Here is a 23,938-nt window from a genome sequence, read left to right as displayed (position 1 = left end):
TTAATCTACAGGAATTAACTAATTTAGAGTGGGGTTGAATCAATGATATTGGAGGCTGGTCAGACCCAGCCTGTGAGAGAATATTTTTGCTTTAGGGTGCTGCAGGTCGTGGATGGGTGGGACTCAGGAGTAAGGAATGCCCCCAGACCATTGCTGTGTTTATAGATTGTTGTCCAGTAGAAGCTTTGAAAGCACACGTTCCTAGAGACTGCCTGAGAGAGAAAAAAATCATCAGATCTTTCAAAAGACACAAATATTGCTGAATTTCTTGTGGCATTAGAAGCTGGGATATCTTTTAAAAGTAATGGTGCAATTTTGGGCTTCAATATTTTTTTATGTGATTTGGCTTTGAGCAAGAGCTGAGTTTGGGAGTTTGAATATGCTAGCATAACTGGACAGCAGGGGTAAAAAAAGGAAACAAAGAGATAAACATCATGTCTGTTAATGTCTAAAATATTAATTTGAGCCTAAAGTCCAGGAGGGTTTTAAAGATTCAGTTTTGCTTTTCTGGTGCCAGCTAAGCAGCAAGGAAGATGCTGGTGCTTTTATTTTATATTAAAAACCTCATTATAACGCCCCATTCCTTATCTTTATTCAAAGAATTTTCTCGTCCTGGACTGGAGGACATCTGTCACAGTTGAGAAGTGACCCATCAGGAAAGCAAATGCCCTGGCTTTTCCAGGCAGGCTGTCAGAGATGGCATGGGGCTGGGGGACAGCCTGCCCAGCAGGAGGGGAGTCACCCCAGACCCAGCTCAGCACAAGGGGAGGTCACCCCAGACCCAGCTCAGCTGCTTTCCCTGGAGAGGCTTCCCCACGTGGTTTAGGGGCAGAGTGCCCAGGACATCCCACAGACTGCCCTCCTATGAAGGGCAGTGCCCTCCTTGTTCACCCCTCAACAAACTGCATCCCTAAGGAGTCTGCTCAGGAGGGAGGGGTGGAGATGGTCGTATCCATCCCTCATGGATTAGAAATTAATCAGGAAACAGCCCCCACCAAATCAGCCTGATGAAAGTGGTGAGAGGAGCAGAGAGGATGAGGAAAGGGGAGATCCCAAAGGTGCCAGAGGAGTCACTGAGTCTTGGGGAAGAGCAGCTGTCAGGGTGGGAAGGGGAGGCTGCAGAGGACCAGGGGCAGCACTCACCCCTGCTGGAGGGGTGAAAGTCCACTGCAAATCACAAATAGGCTACATAAACTAGAAAGTAGCTCTGGGAAATTCAGAGGGAGAGTCAGACAAGCTCTGAGGCTGGGGAAATAATCTAAAATATTGTCTTTCCACTCCGTACCTCAGAGAGTGAAATGCTCAACAAAAAAATTTCTCCTTTACTTTCCCAGAGTGCATTTTTTTTCCTTTTCCTTTTACTGCTTCTGAAAAGAAAGCACCTGACTTGAAAGAATAGGTGGCATCTTTTATTTCCTCAGAGGTATTCAGTGTTAACAGAGCTGGCATCTACTTTCCATGTCTATCCCTGGGCAAGCAGGGCAATCCCAGGATGGGATTGAGTACCAACCAAACTGGAGAATCACACAGTCCAGCCTGATCACAGAATTGTTTGGGTTAGAGGGGATCTTTACAGGCCACCTAGTCCAACCCTCTACAGTGAGAAGAGACATCTTTAATTAGACCAGGTTGCTCAGTTCCAGGTCCAACCTGACCTTGACTGTCTGGGCAACTGGTTCCAGTGTTTCACCACCCTCATCATAAGAAATTTCTTTCCTATAGCTAACCTGAATCTACCCTCTTTTAGTTTAGAACCATTTCCTCTAGTCCTATCACAACAAACCCTGCTGAAAAATCTGTCTCTAAATGTGGGAGTCAAGGACCAGAAGCTGGAGAGAAGGAGGCAGCGGAGTGACAGCCTGTTACTTTGTGACTCTTTGTTGTCACAGTTTAGGCCTAGAGATTTTCTTTACTTTTAATTGGCCGCTGGGAATTACCACCAAGTCTTTTATTTGTGTTTGGAAGCAGGAGAACGAATTCAAGCCAGCTGTGTGGGACCACAGGAATGGTTTTTTTCTTAGCCTGTGAAATGTCTGTAATCTTGAGGTCTTTTGCAAGGAGCTCCTACAGCCCCTGATGTTATTTCTTTAGGTTAAGCTTAGCCAGCTTATAGTTTTATCTGAATATCTACATGTAAGCCCCTTCTGTCTGAGCTGCAATGGTGGCTGTCACAGGGGTATGCATCCTCTTCCTTTTCTCTGTCCAGATCAAACTGAGATTGTAAACTCCCTTGGGAAATGTCATGAGCTGGGCTAAATCTTTGTAGATACAGCCCTTTCTGGCATGGTTAAGAATATGAAGTCTGTCACATTCCTGCTCATTGCCATGTTTTCAACATGTCTCTGTTAAATGTCACAGAAGTGAAGGAGCTGAACATCATTATTTCAATTAACAACTCATGCAAAGGACCAGCAATTCTGTGCTGCCAGTGAGCTCAGAAATTCCACTTCTGTGCTCACAGAGTTCAATGAATTGAAACAAAAACCGACCTGGAACTCCACCTCTGGATCACTTTGCCCAACATCTCTTCTCCTGTGCCTGGGCCACCACTTCTGTCCTGGATGCTGGAGCACCCAGAGAAGGTGCTGGTGGCTGTGGGACTTTCCTGCTCTGGTCTGTGAAGAGCTCAGGAGGTTTGGGAAAAGGAATTCCACGCCAGAGTAGGGCTAAACTCATGGCAGTAGCACTTCATGTGGTAATATCAGTGTAGGTGGACCTGTCCTCCATGCCAGTCCCATTTGTGTCCTGTCCTTGTCTCCATCATGGTGCCTGGGCAGAGGAGTGGCAGGGTGGTCTCAGGTTTTGTGTTGCTGAATGGCTTCTGAGGTATTAAAGAATCTTTTTCCACAGCCCCATGACTGAAGAAGTTGAGATTCCTCAGCTCTGGTCCTCAAGGTTTTTATTTCATCTAATACATTCTTTCTCTGACCTGCTGAGATCTGTCCAGCAGGTTGATTCGTGGCACACTGACTGCCCTTGGGGTGATGTTATTTTTTATACTAAAAACTACGTGTACTTTATTTACAATAATTTTTCAATACCTATCACCTATGTTAGACAGTCTGTCTCTACTCTAAACTAATACAGAAGTGTCACCATCACAGCAGAAGATGGAGGACAAGAAGGAGAAGAAGGACAGGACACGCCCAGATTCCTCCATCTTGCCTCTTGAACCCTCATTCTAAAACCTGAAAATTCTACTTTATTCACCCTGTGACAAATAACTATCACTCTACTCAAACTCTTGTGACTTGTAAATCCTCACACAAAGTTGGTAATTGTTTCCATGGGTTAAAATGGAAGGCACGGGTGTCTTTGACTGTGTGCCAAGGCCTCTGAACCCCCTGCCAGGGTCTCGAGGCATCCAGGGCATTCAGAGGAATGTCCTGGTTTCCGACAGGGTGGCAGGCTTCTGTCCCCCAGCACTGAGCAAGGAGCAGGTAAGGGACAAGGAGATAAATGAGCACAGTGACAAATTCAGCATCCAGGGGGTCTGGCAGCCTCATCTTGCTGGGACACAACCTGCTGTCTGTCAGAAAAGCAGCACTTGATTTACACCACATTTTACACTGCCAATACTGTGCATTAACTGGATTTTGCATAACTTATTTGCAAACATTGTACAAATACTTAATATGTCACCCAGCCTGTGTTTTGGTGTGGAAAGAAAGAGAGGGAAAGCATTTATTACAGGAGAGTATTGGTACAAGCAGTATGTAGGGGTGGAAGGAGATCTGTATTTCTAATTGTTATAAAACACTTTGTCTGCAGAAGCTTGCTCCTGAGGGTGCCATAGGTTTTTACATAAATCATTATGCTTGGATAGAAATCATCAATACAGTACTGGAAATGCTGTAGGTTTGTGCCAGCTGTTTCAGGCTTGACTGCAGAGAAATAAGAGTAAAGAAAACAACCACTGAAAGCCCAGGATTTCTTTTCCTAGAGTGATGCCCAAAATTTCTGTGCTTTTCTCAAAGTTACCACAACTGTTGGATTTTCCATACAACTGAGATGCAAAACTGCCAATTCTTCTGCCTCCACTAAAAATCCCACAGTTATGACACTTTGTCTTTAAAACTTTGGATTGCAGGTCCTTAAGATTTATGGAAATCTTGGATTGTGCTGGCTTTAAATCTTCTGATGTCCAGAGCTGCAGAGAGGAAACTGCACCTGTAACTTCTCTAGCACAGCAAAAGAAATAGCACAAATACCTCTTTTCTTTCTATGGTTCTCCTTTGTTCCTAACAGTTTTAAGCCAATTTTTCTTTTCAACAGGGCCTGTCTGATGGTGCTTGGCTATCTGCCACCCCCAATCCTGGAAACTGTGAGAATAAGACCATGTGTACCCCGTGATTTGGGGGTAACACTGCCCACATTTTTCCCTTCTGTCACCTGCCTGCACCTCTGGCCACCAGGCATAAACATCAGCAGATGGCTTCAGCCTTGCCCTCCTGGGCAGCTGGAGAGGGGCTGCTGAGCCATGGAGAGGTCACTTCCCAGGGGTTTCAAAATGTCAGATGGACTGGAGTCTTTGGGTAAGGAGAATGTCACACACACAGTCAGCTGGCCTACAAAAATGCTCCTGACATCACTCCCAGAGCATGATGAGAAGGAGATAAGAGGATGCTGAGTCCCTCTGAGGCATCAGGTGTCTCTGATGATCACCCCCATCCTCCTCCTTCTCACCAAACCCAATGCTTGCAACTGCCATACCTCTTGGGGCAAAAAGTTGATGCTGGTTCTAGTGAGAGGAGCCATCCTTGCAGTATCTCAGCTTTATATCCCATCCTAATCTGATGGACTGTGGCCAGAGAGGCATGAAAATGCAAAGTAATGAGGGACAACTATGGCCTTTATTGATGTCAAAGGTTGAAACTGTAATAAAGCCTGGCTTTGTGTCAGTTTGATGGATTCACCAGCAGCGTTTCACTCCCATCAGAGCTGCACATCACAGCAGTTTCACTCACACCAGCGCTGCACATCTGCTTCTGCAGCAGCTGCTGCCAGGGCACAGCATTGGCCATGGGCTGTCCCCAAATCATTCCTGTCCTTCCTACAGGATCAAACACATGTGTTTTAGGTTGGAAATGGGGGTGTGTATTCTATTGCCATCTGTCAGAGGTGGGGCACTTATCTTCTGTTCATTGGGCAGTTTTTTCTTTATCTCTTCCACCACCCACCCTCCCTCCTGAGGAAAGTGAAGGGAGACTTGCACATATCCTATTGATGATCTTTGTCTTGGATTTATTGATCCAGCTTACATACTTTTATAGTAGTGTTAATTAAGCTCATACATATTGCAAAAACCAAGCTTTTCATCGGTTAAAGATTACATGTCAACTCTCCTTTGTTGCTAATACCTGTGGCTTTCTTGTTGAGACTAATACTTGTTTTTTATCCTGCTGCTGACTACGTTCAAGAACTCCATGTTTTCACCATGTTTTTCTCATCATTTCATCAAGGATGCAGTGTTATTGTTTATCTCGTAAGGAAAAAGGCTGAGAACTTACTACTTACAGTTGCTTTTTACTGCTTAACCAGCTGTATATGATCATGGCCTTTTTCTATAAGCCATGTCTGAACAAAACTCTCCAACACCCTCTTTTTACCTGCAGGACATTTTGTGTTTGCAGGTGTTGAAGTTTACACAGTGATGAATCACGGAGTACTTTGAAAGAACTTTGAAAGAAGGAAATATCTTCTGTCCATGGCCACTGAGTGTCCCTGCTGATAAAATTCCATCATCCCATGGGGAGATACTCTGCCCAGGGGAGGGAGCCAAGCATTCCTACCTGGATCCAATCTGAGCCTGGCACAGCACAGCAGCCTTTGCCCCCTGCATTGCCAGAGGAGCAGCTTTCTGCTGCCCTGCATGGCCAGAGGGAGCCCAGGCCCATCTCCAGCAGCCCTGGAGCTGCAGAGGAAAACTCCCCCCTTGTGCAGGATCCCTGCTGCAGCAGAGCCACAGCTGGCACTGCAGGAGGGCTGAGCCCCCCTGGGATGGGGCTGGGACACCGCCCTGACACACAGAGGGGCAGGGCATGTTCTGTCTGTCAGTGGAGCTTTTTGTGTCCTGTTGCATTTTTAATTTTCCTGGTAAAGAACTGTTATTCCTATTCCCATATCTTTGCCTGAGAGCCCCTTAATTTCAAAATTATAATAATTTGTAGGGTGGGAGTTTACATTTTCCATTTCAAGGGAGGCTCCTGTCTTCCTTAGCAAACACCTGTCTTTTCAAACAAAGACACTGTGCCATTAACTGTGTTTACCAAACTGCACAGGAAACCATGCTGGCCTATTGTCACATCCCTTTGCCCAGGATTTTTCTCCTGGGAAGCTGAGAGGCCTCAGAGAAAAGGAAAACAATTCTTATCTCATTTGCTTCTCCTGTGTTTTGCTCATGTGGAATGTGTTTGGAGATTGTTTACCCACAGGTGATTGTTTCATTGGTTTCTGGTGTGAATTATTTTGACTCTTTGGCGAATCAGTGCCAAGCTGTGTCAAGACTCTAGAAAGAGGTAAGAGTTCATTATCTTTTTAGCATTCTGTAAGTTTCTTTTCTGTATTCTTTAGTATAGTTTAGTATTATACATAATAATTAGTATAATCTAGTGTCATAATAAATTAGCCTTCTGACAACATGGAGTCAGATTCATCATTTCTTCCTGCCATGAGGGTCCCCACAAATACAACACCCTATGGCACTGCATCATTTGGATTGCAGTTTTGAATAACCAATTCCATAGCTAGATTTTAGTCCTGTCCATCTTATGCAATCTTCAGAAACCAGAAATGTTTGAGATTATTTTTCCTTTGCTTGCCTGCTTTTGCAGTAGGTGTTGCAGGCACCTACCTGCTATTCATGGAAAGAAAAAAAAAAAAGTTCAGCTAACTGCTACATTAACTGTACTAAAAAAAGTACATCAGCTGCTAAAAATTCATGAAATTCAGAAATGACTTTAAGAAAATTAAGTTATCAGTTAATGATTAACAGGTATTCCAGAATTTTGAGGTTTTCTATATTTATGCCACCATAGCTACAATCCTATTCAACTGAAAACATCCTTTTTTTTCCTATCTCTTTCACAGGTGCTTAAAGATACCTGCTGCCTTCTGGATGGAATGAATTGCTGCTAGATAGTCAGAAAACACATTTATTAACTACCTAAATATTATGTTTTTTAATGCATTAGTTTATTTTTAATAGATTTTTTTCTTTTCTGAATTAGCATTTTCATTTTAGAGGCTTTGCCAGCTTCTGGTGTAAAGGACTGTGGAAGTAGTCTTAGCACCTGAACTGTGTTTATTCTAAATTCCTGATGAGCAGAGGCTGAGGTGTGCTTGAGCCTTAAGGATTCTGTGTGCTCATGTGTGTACACATGTGTATGAATTAAAAAAGGAAATTACATGCACACAATTCCTTTGTTAAAGGATCTGTGGATGAGAGGGAAATTTTGGCTGCAGTCATCACTGTCAAGAGCTCACTGCACTCACTCCTGTCTGAAAGATTTTATGCTGCAATTTTAGCAAGCTGATGGCAACGATCAAAATGCAGATCAGAATAGGAGCATGAGAGCTGGATCATCTCCTGAGCTGTCCACATGTCTCAAACTAAAATTCAGATGATCTTTTTTCATTTAGACAAACTTAGTGATGGGCTCAGGACGAAATTCCCCAGAGGGAACAAATACAGTCAGCACATCTGTCTTGGGGGTGATAAAATGGGAAATTTTTCTCTTGGGATCTCAACAATTCCCTTTGCAAGTCTCAGCTATGCCAAAGAAGCACTGAAGTGCATAAAAACATAAGTAGTCCTGTCTCTTGTGCTCATGCATCTCATCACTCTACATTCTGCAGTGAACCTGGGGACAGCAGCCCTGTGTGCTGTGCAGGAACTCATCTGGTCCATGTCATTTCCTTCCCAATTATAGTTTTCTCCAAAAAAAGTTTTAATTTTTCTATATTTTTTGTGTGTTTATATTGCCTACCACTGTCACACATTTACCTCGAAATGCAATTTAATCAGAATGAATTCTGCCTGTGAAATGCACCCCACTCCCTGAACTGCAATAACTTAAGTGTCTTCTCATTTGATGAATCAGGAGAGCTGCATTGTACTCAGAGCCACTCCCTGCTTACTTGGGCTGACAATAAGGGATGCATTTAGTTATGGGTGTCCTAGAAATAAATTAGTCATGTATTTTCATGTACAGGAGGCTAAAACCATGCAAGAAGAAGATCCAGCTTTTACTCCAGGTTTGGAGAGGAAGACCCTGGAAGCCAGAACATCCTGTGGGTCAGCACCTGCTCTGTTAGAAAGGATCAACTCTGTCACATTTGCCCGCAACCTGCTTTGCTTGCCCTTGGCTACTACACTGTGGCTTTTTTTTTTCCCCCAGCAGAAAGAAAACTCCATGAAAACAGACAAACAAACAAATAAACAAACAGATAATCAATATGTTTTACTCCACAAGTATCTAAATTATGTGGTGTAACACATGAACAGATATTTTTCTTCTGTGGAAAATAAGATAAAAATATCTAGTAGAGTCTTGATAGAAGAATATATAATAAATGGGATTATTTCCCATCAGATTTGGCACTAAGAGATCTGGATGTCATCAGCACACCTCAGACATACAAGGACTTTGAGGGAATGGCAAGCATACACTAGGAAAGAGGAGCTATTAAAATTACAAGCATGTGTCACAAGCTGGTGGTTTAAATAAGCATAGAAAAAACAGAGAAAACATACAACAAAGTGTTCTGGGAGTGGTTCACACTAATACCCATGCCCTAGTCCACAAATACACAGGAATTGTATACCTAATACTTTATTGTACCTTTGCTTACTCATTCTCTTTTCAGAAATCTCCTGTTGGTAGTCACCACATAAATATTTTCTTAGGAAAAAAAATGTATCTAGGTATTGTTTCTTTAAAAATGTATTTGAAAGCCACTGAAAATGCAGAAGAGGTAAAATTCTCCTTTCAAAGACCTCCATGATTCATCACTGTGTAAACTCCAACACCTGCAAACACAAAACCTCCTGCAGGTAAAATGTTCAGGCAGATAGGAAATCTCACACATAGGAGGTTCCCACAGTTCAGAAAGTGTACTTTCACACTGGAGAGCAGTCACAGTGAATTGTTTATTGCTGTAGGTTCCTTCTGATAGCTATATGATGATCAAGGTAAAATTCAAACGTGCCAGAAGTCAAAATCCAAAGAGCACCAAATGAGATATTTGATTACTTAAGCACTGTACAATAACCTTAACACTGAGGCATTGCATCAGGCAAGGCAAGCACCCCCAATTGTTAGAGACTGCAGGAACTTGTCTCAGGTGGCTCTGTCACGTAGAAAAGTCCAGAAAGGGAAATCAGAGACCAGAAAAATATGAAGTGAGATCCACAGTCAGAGTTCTTGCTGACGTTGCTTTCACCTCATGTCTTGGCTGAGCAGTTCAGCCTGTGCTGCATCCCCCAGACTCTGCAGCAGGCAGAGGAGTCTCAAGCTTGCTCAGGAGGAGCAGAAAGCAGATTTGGAGACACTGATTTCCTCCAGCCCCTGTTGAGTGCATGGCAGACACACAGGAAAAGTGCTGTGAATCCCTGCTCTCAGACACATGCCTCCACTCCCAAAGCCTGGGGTAGAAATCGTGTCACCCTGGGCTGGCTGCTGTCCCCTGTCCCTGCTGCCCCCGTGGCACTGGGTGCCCAGACTGGTGGGCAGAGGGAGAGCAGCCCTGGTGGACAGTGCTGATGGAGCCCTGCTTGTCCAGACTGGCATCAGGTGGCTTCAGTCCTGTCAACACAAAGTAAATGTATGCTCTCATGAGTGTTTTCTCCCTCAGTCCTCTTCTCACAGGTGAAGGGTGAGGTTTGAACTTGTCACAGACATCTTTTATGAAAAATCCTTTCCTTAGAATTTTTCCTCCTGAAAAGCTGAGAGGCCTCAGGAACAAAATGTAAAAAATGGATATCTGCTGCTGTGGAATGTAACTGGGGGATCTGTGATTGGTCTCATGTTAGTTGTTTCTAATTAATGGCCAATCACAGTCAGTTGGCTTTGACAGAGAGTCTGAGACATAAGCCTTTGTAATTCATTCTTTTCCTATTCTATTGTTAGCTAGCCTTCTGATGAAACCTTTTCTTCTATTCTTTTAGTTTAGTTTTAATGTAATATATATAATAAAATAATAAATCAAGCTTTCTGAAACATGGAGTCAGATCCTTGTCTCTTCCCTCATCCTAAGACCCCTGTGAACACTGTCACATGAATTCATAATGACACCAGTGGCTCTTAACACTGCTCACAAGATTGAGGACCACCTTTACAGTTCCTTCAGAAATATCACCAAAAAAAATGGGAAAATTGCACTGATCACCCTGTCTCTTAAATGACTCATTAGGAGGAGAGAAACAGGGAATGTATTTTTCTAATGTATTTTTCTAACGTATTTCTCTAATGACTCAGGAGCACAAGGAACCTGCAAACCTGCCTGCTGCTGCTGCTTCCCACGCTCCCAGCTCTGTGCAGGAACAAGCAGCCTCATGAAGTGGTGACAGCAAGGACTTTGCCACCCTGTTTGGGCACCTGTGCTGGCAGGAGAAGGGCAGCCCTGTCCTGGAGCGTGTGCCAAAGGCAGAGCCCTAACACAGCTGCCTCCCTCTGCTGCAAATCTCCCTTCCATGTGTGCTGGGAGTTTTGGCTGCAGATGAATCACTGAGGCAAGGAGCAGCAGCTCAGGCTGGGAGCAGCTCTCCTACCCTCCCTCCTGCTGCCCGGCACTACAAATTCAACTTTGGTTGCTTTTCTCTGCTCCTGTTTGGGATAACCCTTTGGGGCCCTGCAGACTCACCCTGCCTGCTCTCTACAGGTGAATGCTGCAACCACTTTTATTAAAAGAGAAATTATGTGTTGGCAGGTGTGACAAATGCCAATCACTGGTTTTTAAAATTTTAAAAGTTTAACAGTAATAAAATGGTTATAAAAATAATAATACAATTAGAGTAATAATAGATTGGACAATTTGGATTAGGACAATATGAGACAACAGAAACAAAGAGTTATGGACGTCAGGGTACCTTTTTCTGAGCAGCAGGAGCCTGAAAAAGGACCCACGTTAACAGAGGATTAACCCTTAAAAGCAATAGCCTGTTGCATATTCATACACCTCATACATGATGCATAAATTCCATTCAAACACAGGATTCAGTGTCTGGTCAGTGTCAGCTTCTTCCTCCGAATCCTGACGGTGTCTTCATGGCTGAGTGAGACAGGAAGAAGTTCATTTCTTCTGATAAGAGAGCAACAAATCCTTTTTCTCTGAAAGATTTAGATGTCCTGTGGCTGCTATCTTGGTGTGAGTCCTTTCTTTAAAAAAACTATCCTACATAGCATAGTTTCTATTTTTACATTATGTTATAACCTAAAACTATATTTAACACACTACTTAAGAGAATTAATACAGCATAACTTTCTAACATAACACATATAATATTCATTTGAATATTTGCAAAAAGCCAATCATAAAATACACATTTTTCACACAGGGATTTCCATTTCCCTTCTGAGACTGTATGGTTTTTTAATTTTTTTTTTTTTGTGGAAGCTGGTGGTGACTACTGCTACACAGAGCTCTGAGAAACTGCATGAGGTGGTGCCAATGCACTCAGTTGTTTTTCTTTTGCAGCAAGCACACTGACAGACTTGATCAGAGATTATTTTTTGTTTCAGGGAGTTTTTAAATGGTGATGCAGATTAAGACTATTTTTCTCTGAAGCAGTCAAAAAGTTTAATGTGTTACTAAGTTGCATGAAGGAGAAATAATCAATATTATTTTAGAGAATGTTTGATATCACCAGATAACAATAGTCACTATCATAATAACTGCCGAGGCAGTTTAGTTACACCAGAGCTCAATGCACTTACTAACAATTCTCATTAATTTAACTGTAAGCAATTTATTTACAGTTCCTAATTACAAAATCTGCTTATTCATTGCTCTGGCCAATTTCTAATAATTGATTATCCAAATTTGAATGATTGTGTGAGGAAAAAGGATGCACACCCCTCTAAGTCAGTTTAGGAATGAGCACAATTTTTGGATCTGAGGTCCTCTGTTTGGGTTTGCAAAAAGAAAAATAGGTAATTACCATTATTTACTTATTACAAGAATGTGATTCCTTGGGTCACACTACAAAATGTCCTGCACCTACAGGGTAACATCCAGTGAAGGATTTTAAAGAAAATAGGAATAGCACCTTGGAAATTACTTTTCTGTTCTTCTCAGCTCATCCACCTGGCAGAGGTAGGAATTGTGTCTGTGTGACTGATTTCTGCCTGGTGGAACTCAGGGCTGGGGTTGCTGCAGGGAGAGGAGGGCTGGCACAAGGGGCTGTTCTTGTTCAGCTCCCAAACCCTGCACTAAATTTGCTTCTCAGGAGGAGTGCTGAGGGTTTTAGGTGTTCAATGAAGCAACCAACTATCCAGGAGAGAGATGACATTGTGCTCATGGCTTCATTCCACTGTGTCCTATACAGGATTTGCAGTGGAGAACAACTTTATTTCTTTTTGGATGCTTCTGTAGATTCCCAGCGCTGTTTTACCTGACGGACAGTGAAAGGGCATGACAAATTTCTCTGATCTAGTTATAGCAAAGCTTTTTGATGTTTTGTTTTGGGTATTGTTTTTGTTATTGTTGGAGTTTGATGTCTGTAAGTGGATTATTTATTCCTGCTGGTGTTTCTACCATGCTTTTTGCTCTCCCAGACCAAATCTTCTTTGCTATTTTGATGTCTCCACTAATGATCTCCACTCATCTCCCCATATGCCTATAATGCTTCTGCTTCTAAAATCCTGTCCAAACTGCAGCCAGGCTTTGTGTTCTATAACAAATCCTTGTTCTCCAAAGGTAGCATTATGTTCAGATTGTTGTTATCTCTTACACAAGCTTTGATCTAACCCCAAATGATACCAGCAATCCATGAGCTATATCCAAGCCACTCTTTTATGGAGCTGGCAATTAAGGGGACATTTAGTTAATACAACTGAAAGTTCATTTTAAAACCTGATGCATAAAATTTCTTTTATAGTGGTGGTGAAGGGCACAGAGAAAACTTGATAGCAGCAATGACACTGCAGAGTAGAAATCTGCTTTCTGCTTCAAGTGCTTTAAGCAACATGAGCAAAGTCCAGGCCTTCACACAAAGTCCCATTCACTGGCTGGGTCACACATTGTGCAACACCAACCCTTCCTCCCAAAGGACACAGGGATCCAAAACCTGAAAAAGGAGTCTGGGGAAATCAACAGGAGCTGTTAAACTAAGAATGGAACAAAGATAATTTAACGTGCCCTCAGAAAGAGCAGAGGTAATTCTGGTGCACAGGGACAGCCAGAGACCTGAAATGTGCAGGCAGGGTGTTAAACCAAAGTGTTAAACCCATGCCCTGCTGAGGGGCTGAGCTCAGCAGAGGTGACACAGAAGTTTTTCCCAATTCCCTGAGCTCAGGCAGCTCTGCCTCTGCCTCTGCTGAGTGGCTGCTCTCTGCTGTCACTTGTTCCCCTTTCTGGGCTTTTTATGTGACTTTTGGACAAAAATCTTGCAGACCTCTGCTGGCAGCTATCTGGGCAGCATTGAAAGCACCACGTGTCCTGCCCAGCAAGGTCTTCCTCCCCCATCAAGATGGGATGAAGGAGTTCCAGAGGTTTGAGGAATGCCTGGAGCCCTTCTTCTGGACCTCCCTAGCATGGTCTCCCCTACTGGAGCTGAAAGTGTCAGTCAAACAAAAGTTCCTGAAAGATTTATTTAATTTAACCACGTTGAAACATCTTTAACTTGAAAAGCTTCTTTATCTTGAAAACAAATACAGACATATGCATATTTTTTTAATCCTTATTACAGCAGTCAGTGACTATATTTTATCCCATAGTTATTACAATAAACTCCTTTTGAAGGCAAATGAGTCATGAAGATAAATTAGAGAGAAAGGGAAAGACTTCATCTGTATTGACACTGGCATTTGAACTAATGCACATAATTAAACAAAAAAAAGTAGGGAGCTAAAGAGATTAAAAATGAGTTACCAGCAGCACCTTTACCTCTATTTATTTTGTTAGCAGGAGATGTATCTGCAGCTATGTTTCTTTCACATCTTCTGAAAAAAACACCCACTCCCACACAGAGGGATTGTACATTTTTAATGACAACAATTGTATTTTGTGATCATTATGCCTTCAGAAGATGGTTGTCAAGAGGTGGTCTGAAATATATTGTTGCCACTGAAATGGGACTATGAAATTGTACAGACATCTAAAAATCATTGTTTTCTTTCAGAGAGGCTGGGTGTGGGGGAAGGCTGAGTCTGGAGAGAAAATGGGCTTGTTGCACTTCACCTGCTACTTCCTGGAGCATTGTGTTTGTGTCTTCTAACGCCAGGAACAAAGCTCTCCTCACTCTGAACCAAACAGCCACTTCCCTGTGTGAGACCTGCCTGGGCACACCTGGCTTCTGGTACCTGGAAACTTGTGCTGTATTTCACCCATTGATGAAGCCTGCCTAATGCTCATCAGTAGGATGCTCAAATTTTGAAGAAAATTGAGGCATTTTCTTAATTTAAAAGTATTTGACAATTCTGAGACGTACAAACAGGAGTGTCTGATGCTGTTAAAAGATCAATAATTGTTTTAGTTAGACTGCACAACCATGCAGAGAAGTTACTTTAAAAATTTGAGTGAGGTAGTTCTGTCTCCTTCCCAAACTATCTTCTGAATTTTTGTATCCCACATGGCTAATTCTGTGGTATTACACAATTAAATAAAGAGTAGGAAATATTTTGCAAAATTAAATTATTGATGCTATCACAGCAAAGAAGAAAACATGTACCTAATTCTTTGGTGACTAAAAAGTACTTAAAATTTTATTCCACATTTCTGTAGAGCCAAAATATCTTTTGGTATCCTGAGGTAGCAAAACTTCATGCAGTGAGTACATAACAAGTTTCTCTGGGGGAACAGAAAGTTTCACTGCATGTAGCTGAGGGCACTGTTCTTGAGGGAACAAGTCTCAAGCTTGTGTTTTGTTTTTTCTGTTCCCAGGTGTAGAGGAGCACTTTGAAATTTGAATTAATGTTTTAGACATATTCTAGTTTATTTACCTAAGGGCACTGAAGTCATAGCAGTTGACCTTTTCTTCATGGCTTTAAGAAAACTCCTGACATGCAGCTGCCTGTTTTCTCCAGTGCAGAATCACAGGATAGGTCAGGCTGGAAGGGAACACCATGGGTTATGTGGTCCCACTTCCCACAGCACATGGCACAGGACTGTGTCCAGATGATTCTGGAATATCCCCAGTGAAGGAGACTCCAACCCTTCATTTGGAACAATCAGTTCCAGTGCTTGGTCGCTGCACAGGACAGAAATTCTTCCTCATGTCCAGGTGAAACTTCATTCATTTTCTTCATTGCCTCCTGTCCTTGGCACCAAGAAGAGCTTGGATCTGTCTTCATGGCACCCCCTTTTCAACATTTATATCCCGAATTAAAGTTCCCAGGGCCTCACATTTCACATAATGATCCCTTCTACATCCAGAGCTGTGGAGGAGCTGAGAGCTTTGGGGATGGAGAAGGGATAAGGGGGTCCTGCATCAATCAGGTGCTGAAGAGCAGGAGCTCTGCCACTGCTGGGGCTGACTCAGAGCATCCCACTCCCCTCATCCCCTTCCATGTCCCACTGTCTTGCACTCAGGACAGGCACTGCACCAGGAGGTTTGTGGGATGGGCTCTGTAAATGAGCCAGAGGGAAACACGGGTCAAGGAGAGGGTAGACAGTGAATTTTTGTTGTCTGTGTTTATGTATCAGACGATTCCTGGTTGTGATTGTAAGGCAAAATGAACTAACCAAATGCTAACAGCCATGACTAATGATAATTTGTTTCAAGGTGCTGATTCATTGATTAGAATTCAGCACAGTGCCTGAAAAAGAGCTGGTCAGGAAGCATGAGATCACTTGCACTGTTGAAAACATGCCAATAAAAATGAACACTGATGAATAAATATGCCACAGCCATCTTTGTGTACAAACCAATTTTTCACACCAGTGAAGACTGTTCTGCAACATCAGACTGGTGATGGTTTTCAGATGGTTTTGAATACACATCTAAGGAAGAAAATGATCTTGAAAAACTAAGATTATACATCCTAGTGTATAAAAACAAAGATTAATACTCAACCATGCCATCCACAGTTTACCAATTTGATACTAACCAATTTTTGCCAACATGTTGAACAATCTGTGAATCCCCAGCTGGGATCATTCCAGTGGGTCTGGATAACTTTGTATTTAGGGGACCAGAGAGAGGTGAAGAGATTGTAGGAATATTCCCTCAGGGACTCACTGAGGACATGGTATCATGATGTTTTGCTTTCAAGACCTACTTGGCAGTGCCATGGTTTTAATGCTTTTTGAAATGCCTCCAACAGGAGAAGTTCCAAATCACAAAAGTACCTCGAGAACCCTGTGATGGAACAGGGGCAGCAAGCACAGCCTGGAGCCACAGGCAGTGGCAACTCAATGTAAGGAAAAAAAGATTCACCCTGAGGGTGGCCAGACCCTGAAACCCACAGAGCTCATGGTTTTTCCACCCTTCAGTGCATTCAAACTACACAAGCCCTGGATCTGCTTTGGGCAGAAGGCTGGGTTATCCCTTCCTTGCTCTTAGTGAATGCACATTTTCTCTCCTTCCTCTCGCACAAAACCCTTGGAGACAATGAAATGCTGCTGTTTGTTTGGAGTTTGTTTCAGAGGAAAATACTCTAAAAGCCTGGAACATTTTATGGAACTTCTTTTCCCCCTATTTGTGGTGTGCAACATTGTCCAGTGTTATGATCTCTGTTACTATTAAAGGCCTTGGCCAGTGAGGGGAGAAGGGGAAGAAAACCAGTGTCTATAAACATCATTAGCCATATAAATTACCCTAAATTTAGCTTAGGATAGCCTAAGATGCTGTTCCAAAATAGAAAACTGTTATTAGAAAATACAGCATCACCTACAGCTGAGTTCTGATGTTGCTCCACACCACTTGCCCTGTTGCCCCACAACAGGGCTGCCAAAAGAACTACTTTGTCTGATTTCTGGGAGAGTTTATTTTTCACATTTTTTCACATTTCAGCTTGATGCTGAACCCACACTGCTAACCCTATAATTACCAGAATTAAAATGTGTGCAAATGCAAATTTCTGTGATGTAGGCTTTGCGAAAGGCTCTGGTGCTCCCTGGAAAGCTCATCTTTGTGCGTGCAGAGTAGAGTGCTAATCAACACAGATGATGAGTTAATGGCAAATATTTCAGCTGACAGTAACACTGAGGATGACAAGTTCTAGGGTACTTTAGAGGAGCTCTGTTGGTATCATTAATATACAAGAATTACATGACTTTAGAGGTGGTTAAGTGGGAGTAATTATGACCTTGGTAATGGCAATCAGTCTTCCAGGGATAATGCATTCTTTACTTACAGCATTTAGGTTCTATTTACCTTTCAAAATACATTCATAAAACAAGTAAATAGCTAAAAACCTGTACAATATACATTTACAGATATTTACAATATACAATTGTATATTTACAATATACAATTACAGATAATATACTTTATTTTTGCAAAAACAATTAATTTTAATGCTAGAGATTTTCCCTATGTTTGTGTTCTAATTTTTGGATGCATTGGCAAAATAAGTAACATTGAAATCAGGAAGGAATGCAAAATATCTGTGTTTTTCACAACAATTATGACTGATTTTACTCATCATTTGGGGTATTGAGCAGATACAAAGTAACTTGATGGTATGATGTGAGAAATTTGACTTCCTCACTTCAGTAGTTGGAAAAACTGAGAGCAAAACAGTGGTAGTACAATAAAGGACTTGAAAATACTACTTACTTTTGGATACTTTTCTTCATGTTCTTTGATCAATAAATTTATCCATTTTTGCCCATTCTTGGGGCTACTCAACAATTTTTGTCATTGCTGAGACAGATATGATCTCAAGCGAAAGCTTTGTTCTTGATATTCCACTGTATTTCTCAGCAGCTTTCAGTGCTTTGTTCCTGGCAAATTTGAAATTCTAAGTCTGAGACTTTTTACACCTTCACATTTATGATCATGCACATTCTGCAGGCTCAGCAAATTATTGTTACAGATCAATCACTGAGGCAGACATAAATCAACTAGAGAGATTGCTAGGAAATGGTTTCAGCAACAGAAGCTTCCTATATTCATCCTTCAGTGCTGTTCCCTTGGTTTTTATGCTGCATAACAAAGAGGGCCTATTGGTGAGCATTTCCTTCTTAATCAACTCTCCATTCTGAGTGACAGCTGATGTATTTCTAAATAAAATTTTATCTGTTTGGAATTTCCTTTAGTGTAAGGTTTGGCATCTCTTTATTTTCTGCGAATTTCTGACACATTTCAAATCTGTTTTTAAAAACATGGTCCTTGCATTTAGAAGAGGAAGATCACTCTCAATATGACACATCACCTTCTTCCTTCCCTACTTCTTGCTTTTTCAGCAAGTCTATTGGGTTTATCCTGTTGTTCTCAAGCAAGGCTTCAGGGTTTATTTTTTTGCCAAATCCTAGATGCCTGCAGGTCTGAGCTAAGAGAGAATTATTCTGAGTGCTCTTATTGATGCCAAGGACTAAGCAGTCACATGGCTCTGACAGGCATTGCTGCCTCTGGAATCTGTCAGATTCTGAGGTAACCCTTGGTAACCCCTCAGGAATTTTTTCACTCTTTACTGCAGTGGTTGAGCCAACAATTTGTATAATTCACACTTGGATATTATCTCTCATCATTAGAGTTGGTCTAGGTAGAACCATTCAGTCTCCACTGCCCTTTATCAAGACTCTTACGGCTCCTTTTAGCACTGGAGATTTGTTGGCAAGCTTATCTCTCAGCAAGTTATCTAGATGCACACAAGTTTCCTGCTGTTATCACAAAGGATGTTTTGGTTGCTCTCCTCCAGACTTGGTTCCTGAATTATGAGGGAGGTGCCCCTGAGTGAAGCTGTTTATTTGTCAGATTCCCTGTGACCTGCCCATGGCAGCCAGCAGAGCTGTGGGAGTGGGTGTCCTTATCTCCCTCGAGAAACAGAGGCTTTTTTCTCTGTTGAGCACAGAGTGGGTGTTGGTACATTCGGTTTTCTCCTTCAGAACCCGTTCCACTCTCACAGCCTGGGTCCCTTCCTGCTGTGCTCCCTTTACCCTGGCATGGAGCAGCAGCAATCGCAGCGATAATGAGCTCTGTGTCAGCGAATGATCTCCCAGAGCAGCAGGGATCTGCTGCTCTGCCTCGCTACAGTGTCTGCAGATATCGCAACACACTTTCTGAGCTCTGCACTTACACTTTGTAAATACCTGTTCTTATTGGCAAGGAAGATCCATTATTCTGTCTCCTGCACTGTTGCTTAGTGATTTATTGATGTTTCTGTATTCAGTCGCTGCTGTCAGAGAACCACAGAGTGGTTTGGGTTGGAAGGGTCCTTTAAAGCTCAGCCAGTCCACTCACCTTGCAAGGAGCAGGGACATTTTCAACTGCATCTTGTTGCTGGGAGCAACCTGACCTTGGGTGTTCCCAGGGATGTGTCATCCATTAGATCCCTGAGCAACCTGTTACAGTGTTTCACCATCCTCACTGTAAAAATTCTTCCTTATAGCAAACCTAAATCAGCTCTCTTTTAGTCTAAGCCTGTTATTCCATGTCCTATCATAACAGGCTCTGCTATAAAGTCTGTCCTCATCTTTCTCATAGTCCCCTTCTAATTACTGAAAGCCCTCAATAAGGTTTTTCCAGAGGCTTCTCTTGTCCAGCCTGAACCATCACAGCTCTTTCAGATGTTCCTCATAGAAGAGGTGCTCCAAGCATCTTTGTAGCATTCCTCTGGTTCACACCAACAGGTCTACATCTCACTCATTTGGACATCTAACAAAACCCAAAAGTCCTGTATTTTCCCTATAGAAGAGAAAACTGACTAATTTCAAAGAACACCAGCCAAAAAGTATTACAGTATTATTGCATTCACTGGTCATACCCAGGCTTGGAATTGCAGAACTGGGCAACTCTCAGAACTTATAACAATATTTAACATGAAACAGAGTTAGGATTTCTGATAATTGTGTGGACTGTATAGGTCTCCTGTGCTTATTTGGAAGGGGATGGACAGGCTCTTTATTTTTTCCACTCCACAGAGATGACATTTACACTTTGGCAATAAAACCTGCACGAGCTGTAGAACGCATGGCAAGGAATATCACAACCATCATTCCAGGGCAGTAATAGTAGCTAATTTTGACAACCAATTATTATTTCAGGCATTGTCTTTGGGAAAATACATCCGTGGAAAGGTTAACCCCTTGTTCCCTGGCTCATGGATCAAGTATGACTTGATTCTAGTAAGAGGAGATGCTTGCAGGCTGCCATAGCCTCTGGCTCCATGGATCTCCTTCTCTCCTGCAGTCACTGCGGGTCACTAGCACGGGGTTAAGGGAGCGCTGGCTGGTTCTTAGGCGGCATCCTAAATCCCACACCGGGACATTCTCCATCCCGCACCGGGCACTCAGCATCCCGCACCGGGCACGCTGCCGCCCGCCTGCCTCATCCCTCTGGCGTGGTGCGGCACGGAGTCGGTAACGATGCTCTTGCCCCGGGATGCGGCATTCCCGGTATTCCTAGTATTCCCGTTGTCTCCAGTGCTCCCGGTGTTCCCGGTGTTCCCGGTATTCCCGGTGTTCCCGGTGTTCCCAGTATCCCCGCTGTCCCCGGTGTGCTCGGTGTTCCCGGTGTTCCCGAGCATCCCCCGCCCCGTCGGGCCGCACACAGAGCACGGGGGGGCGTGGCCATTTGATGCCCCGCCCCCGAAGCACGCCTATTGGTGGAAGGGCGGTGGGGGCACGCCCAGGGGCGGGGCCGGGGCGGGCGGGACGGCGCTGCCGGAGCTCGGGGCTGGGACGGAGCCGCGGCCGCGACCGGAGCCGGCACAGCGGGGACAGCGGGGACAGCGGGGACAGCGCCATGGCCCAGAAATACGACGTGGTCGTGATCGGGGCCGGTATCTCAGGTGGGTCTGGGGGAATGGAGCGGTCCCCGCCCGGCTCCCCGGGCATCCCGCCGGGAGCGGCCCCGGAGCGGCGCGGGGCGGTGCGCGGGGGCGATGGAAGCGCAGGGCCGGGACCCGGGGGATTCAGGGGCGCTCGGGGAGGGACAGGGACAATGATCCGTGTCGTGATCGCACAGAGCGCTGCTCCCTGCCTTGGTTCGCTCTTGGTGCGGTTCGGGAGGGAGGCTGGAGGAAAAGTGACTTAGCAGTGCCCGCAGGTGGGAACCAGGCAGGGATACGGGGATGCGGGCTGGGACTGGTGCAGCCAGGCTGGGATTGGTGCACCCTGGCTGGGACTGATCCCCACAAAGGTGGTGTTTTGGCGTGGTTTATTCAGGTTGTCCGTGCAGCGGTGGCAGATGTTTTGTTTGGGAAACTGCTGCAGAATAAACATCTGGGAGTATCTCTGGGTTAGGTTCTGCTGCTGTGAGAAGAGCTGTTCTAGAGGCAGCCCGATTCCCCAAGTGCCGTGGAGTCCTCGCACTTCACCAGGCAACACTTCCCAAAATACTCTTCAGATCTGCTTTCACACCAGCGGCTGTATCATCACCCTTATGCTTTCAAAACCCCGTTAATTAATTACTTTTATGTTACCTACAATGAGAATGTTGTTGTGTTGGAGAAAATTAGTGTTTAGGTTTAGGTCCCTCAGATCAATTTTGGGTTGGCAGCTTTGGCCAGATCTCAGTTTTCAGGCAGTCCTTCCTTCAGTAGTGATTCAGAAAAAGTGAGTTTTGTGACTGTGCGACTTCAGCGATATTACAGCCATTATTGGTGTGGGTAAAGTTAGGTTTTATTGGTGTTGAGGAGGAGTCAGAGGCTTTCCTTTGGTGTAATCTGCAGTGAATTCATGCATAAAGTAGCAAATTGTTTATGCAATTATGTTATTTCCTCTACTAAAATAACAGTAATTGTTTAAATAATTATTTGTGAACATGTAAATAAGCAAAGAATCTCTAGCATCACTAAACAGACAGGAAGAGTGTGGATCTAGATTTCCTTGCTTTTTATTTTTACCAGATGTCTGGTAATTTTCCTGCTAGAATGAGACATTTGGTCTTCATCCTTAGGGTTCCTGTAAAATGCACAGAGTGTCCTTAGGGAATTACCACCCATTCTGTGTGCAGCTGATGGTGACATCCTCTTAATGTGGATTTTAGAGCTCTGACAAGCTCTTGTTCCCTTCAGGGTGCCTTGTTCCTCCAGGTCCCCAACCTGTTGCAGTGTTTCAGGAAATGCTTTCAGCATTTCTATGTCATGTCTTGCCTCACTCATACAAAAACACTGAGTTACTTTGTGACACCTGTGCCTTGGACCAAAGCCTGGTGTGGGGATTGAAATGGAGCCAGGCAGAAAATTTCACGGTGCTCACAGTCCCTGAAAAATTGTCGGTGGCATAAGGAAGACAAATAAACATGTCACAGCATTCCTGGGGTACAGGAACATTTTTCATGCCAGTGGAAACCCCATGCCAGTGGCACAGACATTGGTGTCTGCCTGTTAGGAATTAGAACAGGCATCATTTTAAGAAAACAGCCATTGAGAAATGGACAATAAATGCCTTATTTAATAATTAATCCATTTTTACTGTACACTGCCTTTCATAGCTGGGGGATTAAACTCTGATCAGCCTCTGGTCTGTTTTGCTTTTCTCACAGCTTCTCTGTTACTGCCATTCCTGCACCAATATGCCTACACCTCAGTTCTGCAAGAGGTTAGACAGTGCTGCTTTCCGGTCTTAAAAACAAAAAAAAGAAAAAGTAATCTGCATCTAGAGTTCTGCTTCTGGTGAAATACATAGTAAATCATGCTCCAGTATGGACAGGCTTTCCCCTCCATCTCTCTGATTCCAGTGTTGACTTGCTGAAATTGAATTTGCAGTTGACTCATCTGGTGAGATTTCTGTCTCTTCTCCTTCTGTTGTATTTTAAATACTCACTACCTGGTGCATGCAGGAAGGGGTAGGAAACTCTGGGATAAACTAGTTCTTTACTACAAATGCACGAAATCTGTATGAGGTATAAGCAAAATGCTGGTTCTGTTAGGTGTGAACTTCCCAGCAGTGATGCTGTGACTTTTAAATTATTTGTCCAGTATTTGTGAAATGAAGCTCAAACCCTGACAGGCAGCTCTGGAATTGTCTATTCCTCAAAGCACAGCCTGGTCCTGAGAGTGGATTCTGAACAGTGAATTTCTGAAGGTGTTCTGCTCATCCCTGCTCCTGCCCTCTGCATGCACACCACAGTGTGGAATTTCTGAACATGTTCTGCTCATCTCTGCTCCTGCCCTCTGCATGCACATCACAATGTGGCCATTCCAGGGACACAGAATCCCCTCTGCCTGCAGGGAGCTGCAGGCTGGGGATGGAGGCAGCTTCTGCAAAGAGTGATTTGGGACAAAAAACTGGATTTCTTCTTTTTGGAAGAAATCTCTGCTTGGGTGGCTTGTACCCCTGGGATTTTCCTGCTGTATCCCATGGAATCTCACTCAAAGTGTCCAGGCTGCATCAGCAAGTGCCTTTGCACCCTGCAGAGAGGGAGGTGCAGAGTTTGGGATAGATTCCTCTTTCCACTTGGGCTTGGATGTTAAAAATGTGGATAGTGGCCAGTAAAAGCCTCAGGCACATGTTTGTGTCACTCTTAATAGATAATGTCCCCTGTAATACAGTTAATATTGATTACAGCATTTTATACCCAAGCATATTAAATAAACTGGTGCCTGAAGTTAAAGACTTTCCCCATACCCACAGGGAGTTTTTATTTATATGGCTCAAATATTGCTCC

General features: G+C 43.5%; 1 protein-coding gene across 1 annotated transcript in view; it reads left to right on the top strand.

Moving 5' to 3' along the window:
• Positions 1-21,008: 21,008 nt before the first annotated feature.
• Positions 21,009-23,938, top strand: part of LOC134432885 (amine oxidase [flavin-containing] A-like) — a 35,762-nt gene continuing 32,832 nt past the window's right edge. The window contains exon 1 of the mRNA XM_063181761.1: positions 21,009-21,116. Coding sequence (XP_063037831.1) covers positions 21,071-21,116 — 46 coding nt within the window. The 5' untranslated portion in view covers positions 21,009-21,070. The remainder of the gene's footprint in view (positions 21,117-23,938) is intronic.

The sequence above is a fragment of the Melospiza melodia genome, chromosome 2, assembly GCF_035770615.1.
Source record: "Melospiza melodia melodia isolate bMelMel2 chromosome 2, bMelMel2.pri, whole genome shotgun sequence".
Classification (NCBI taxonomy): Eukaryota; Metazoa; Chordata; class Aves; order Passeriformes; family Passerellidae; genus Melospiza; species Melospiza melodia.
Note: the sequence above shows the minus strand (reverse complement) of the source record. Positions and strands in the feature narration are given on the sequence as shown.